Source organism: Durio zibethinus, chromosome 12, assembly GCF_047325235.1.
Source record: "Durio zibethinus cultivar Kanyao isolate XHJ-2024 chromosome 12, ASM4732523v1, whole genome shotgun sequence".
In the NCBI taxonomy this organism is placed as follows: domain Eukaryota; kingdom Viridiplantae; phylum Streptophyta; class Magnoliopsida; order Malvales; family Malvaceae; genus Durio; species Durio zibethinus.
Genome location: NC_143173.1, coordinates 21,841,741 through 21,845,197, shown reverse-complemented (window position 1 = coordinate 21,845,197; position 3,457 = coordinate 21,841,741). Strand labels below are relative to the sequence as shown.

Genomic DNA, 3,457 nt, shown 5'->3' with positions numbered 1-3,457 from the left:
ATAAAATTCCTTTTTGAATTTGGGTAAGATACGTCCTTTCCAAATAACCTTGCCAAAGTGATACGATTTAACCACGACCATCCTTCAGTCTTTAACCGCTTTTCATTCAAACAACAAATGGACCAATTCAACGGCCCAGATTGGGCCTCAATCGATGAGAACTGTTGAGAATTCTAGATCCTTCTGTAATTCAGTTTCCAATGGGAATGAAAACAAACGCCTACCTCTCAGCTACATCTCAAAGTGTTTCGACTTTAGATCTGGACCGTCCATTTTCACCCATATAAGTCAATATCTAACCACTCCTATACCCCTCTCTCTTTCTCGCCGTCTCGCGTGCGCTCTTGTGGCTCTCTTCAACCCTCGCATATCCATTCAAGATCTGTTAGTTCTCTCTCCTTTAAATCTCAAAATTTTTTATGATCTGATTTTTGTGGGTATTTATTGTTATTTTTGTTTTGTGCTTTGGGGATCTGATCAGAAAAAAAAGATGTTTGGGAGAGCACCAAAGAAAAGCGATAATACCAAATACTATGAGATCTTGGGTGTATCGAAGAACGCCTCCCAAGATGATTTGAAGAAGGCTTATAGAAAAGCTGCTATTAAGAACCATCCTGATAAGGGTGGTGACCCTGAAAAGGTTTTGTCTTTTCTTCTTTTCTTTTTCGCTTTATGGATTGATTTGGTTTTTATTTTTTATTAAGTGGAAAGGGTTTCTTGAGTTTTGCCCAGTATATCTCTTTCCGGATGATCGAACAGGTTTATCCGCACTGGACTTACCGAATTCATGGAATTTTTTGTTCCAACAGCCTCCAGCGGATTCAGTCACAGTTGATTTGGTCTATTAGTCAACTGCGATTTTTTTGTTTTGTTGATTCTGATTGTTGAGTGGAGCGAATTATGAACTGATCTGTTATTTTTAGCATATGCTTTGATTTTATTCTTTTTGAATTTCTTGTTTTGTTTTGAATGAAGTAATTGGTCATGAATCGGTTTGAAAGGTTGATAAAATTGAAGTCCAATTATTTCTACAATGGTTAAAAATTTTGGGGGTTGGAGTATGTTGGATTAAATGTTGTTGACTTGTCTAGAAAGTAGCTTGCTTGAATATGGTTGTGTTTTGGAATTCAGTTTAAAGAGTTGGCTCAAGCTTATGAGGTGCTGAGTGACCCGGAGAAGCGTGAGATATATGACCAATATGGTGAGGACGCTCTTAAAGAAGGAATGGGTGGAGGTGGTGGTGCCCATGACCCATTTGATATCTTCCAATCATTCTTTGGTGGCAATCCTTTTAGTGGTGAGACTTTGAAATAAAACTTGCTATTTCAATTTTGGTGATTAAAATTTTAGAATTGTTAATCACTTTGAGCTAAAAGCTTGGTTGCCTGTGCAGGCGGTGGAAGCAGCAGAGGCCGAAGACAAAGAAGGGGAGAGGATGTAATCCATCCCCTCAAGGTTTCTTTGGAAGATCTCTACAATGGAACATCCAAAAAGCTTTCTCTTTCACGCAACATAATTTGCTCTAAGTGCAAGGGGTTAGTATTTGAATTGAGTAAAGTTTGTGGCATTGATAGTGGTTAGACTGCTTCTTTCTTTGGTCTATGTTAACAGAAGTTGTTTTACGTGAAAATTTTGCAGCAAAGGGTCCAAGTCAGGTGCATCAATGAAATGTTCTGGTTGTCAAGGTTCTGGAATGAAAGTTTCCATCAGACAACTTGGTCCTGGCATGATCCAACAAATGCAGCATCCTTGCAATGATTGTAAGGGTACTGGTGAGACCATCAATGACAAGGATCGCTGCCCACAGTGCAAAGGTGAGAAGGTTGTGCAGGAGAAGAAAGTCTTGGAGGTTATTGTTGAAAAGGGTATGCAGAATGGACAGAGGATTACTTTCCCAGGAGAAGCTGATGAAGCAGTATGGCCGATAAATCTGTTTTTTGCAATTTAATTACGAACTTGGCATTTTGTTTTATATCTTTGAATACATCTTTCTTGTTGTTGTTAACTTGGTTGTTTGACAATAATTTCTTTTTCGTAGCCTGACACAGTCACTGGGGACATTGTATTTGTCCTACAGCAGAAAGATCATTCCAAATTTAAAAGAAAGGGTGATGACTTATTTGTAGAGCATACATTGACACTTACTGAAGCACTTTGTGGCTTCCAGTTTATACTGACCCACCTAGATGGCAGACAACTCCTCATCAAGTCACAACCTGGGGAAGTGGTTAAGCCTGGTAAGTGGGCAATTTCTGCCAACTTGGATAGACTTCACCTTTCCTTTTGATCAAATACCGTGCACATTTGTTACTTTTGGGTTGTATCATTAGCTTTTGAATTTAATTGATTTAAAATGAACCATCTTCACGATTTAGTGGGTATTGGTCATTCTAATTGGTGTTTATTGGATATTAATCTTTCTAACTGGTGTCCCTGTTTTATGTGCATTTGATTTCGATACTTCTTCTTTGTATAACATAGATCAATTCAAGGCCATAAATGATGAAGGAATGTCTATGTATCAAAGGCCATTCATGAGGGGTAAACTGTACATTCACTTCACGGTTGATTTTCCCGACTCCTTAACCCCCGACCAGTGCAAGGCACTAGAGGCTGTTCTACCTCCAAGGACCTCAGTCCAGCTGACTGACATGGAGCTGGATGAGTGTGAGGAAACCACTCTACACGATGTTAACATTGAGGAAGAGATGCGCAGGAAGCAGGCACAGGCTCAAGAGGCTTATGAGGAAGATGAGGACATGCATGGTGGTGCCCAGAGGGTGCAATGCGCTCAGCAATGATAGAACAAATGTCAGTGCAGGCGGTGGCTTGGCTGAGGAATTGGCCTGATGTGGGAAGGTACGGAATGTATTATGGTTTAACAAAATTACTTGAGAATCAGATTCTCAACATTATTGTTGTTTGCTAGTCTTTTTATATAGAGTACAAGTTTTTCCTAGTGGAATTCGTGTGATATGTTTTGGAAACTGATAATGTATTGAAGGATTTAGCTTTGGAACTTGACATACTTGTTATCGTATGCTACCTTTTGCTTCGTGTGATGTTTGGAATATTTTTTATTGTTTTTTCACTTAAATTTGAGAAAATTATTTAGGATTATTATCTAAGAGCGATAATGGTTTGATTTTGATTCAGTTATTGTGGTTAATCTGTGGTATCGTGGATTTTTTGTTTTAAAGAGTCATCCGAATTTGAATTTAATTTTTTAAAAAAATTGATTCGAATTGATTAATTCGATCAATCAGGATTATTAGATTATAAAAATTAATTTTTTTTTAATTTTTATGATAATATTTTAATATATTTAAAAAATTTAAGTATAAAATAATTTTTTTTTTATTTTTAAAAAAATTAAAAAATATAAAAATTAATAAAAATATATAATGAGATTTGATTTGGATATTTTTGGTTTTTAATCTTTCGAGTCAAATATAAT

General features: G+C 36.8%; 1 protein-coding gene across 1 annotated transcript; it reads left to right on the top strand.

The window, feature by feature from the left end:
• Positions 1–315: 315 nt before the first annotated feature.
• Positions 316–3,062, top strand: LOC111296166 (dnaJ protein homolog). Its single transcript, XM_022890280.2, has 7 exons — positions 316–384; positions 482–640; positions 1,132–1,297; positions 1,394–1,535; positions 1,639–1,915; positions 2,039–2,237; positions 2,482–3,062. Exons 2-7 carry the CDS (start codon positions 491–493, stop codon positions 2,799–2,801), a joined length of 1,254 nt encoding a protein of 417 aa, XP_022746015.2. The 5' UTR covers positions 316–384; positions 482–490; the 3' UTR covers positions 2,802–3,062.
• Positions 3,063–3,457: the final 395 nt, after the last annotated feature.

Coding starts and splice junctions, on each gene's coding strand:
- LOC111296166 (XM_022890280.2), top strand. CDS start 491: ATGTTTGGGAGAGCACCAAAGAAAAGCGATAATACCAAATACTATGAG. Junction 641..1,131: donor AGGGTGGTGACCCTGAAAAG/GTTTTGTCTTTT, acceptor TTTGGAATTCAG/TTTAAAGAGTTGGCTCAAGC. Junction 2,238..2,481: donor TGGGGAAGTGGTTAAGCCTG/GTAAGTGGGCAA, acceptor TGTATAACATAG/ATCAATTCAAGGCCATAAAT.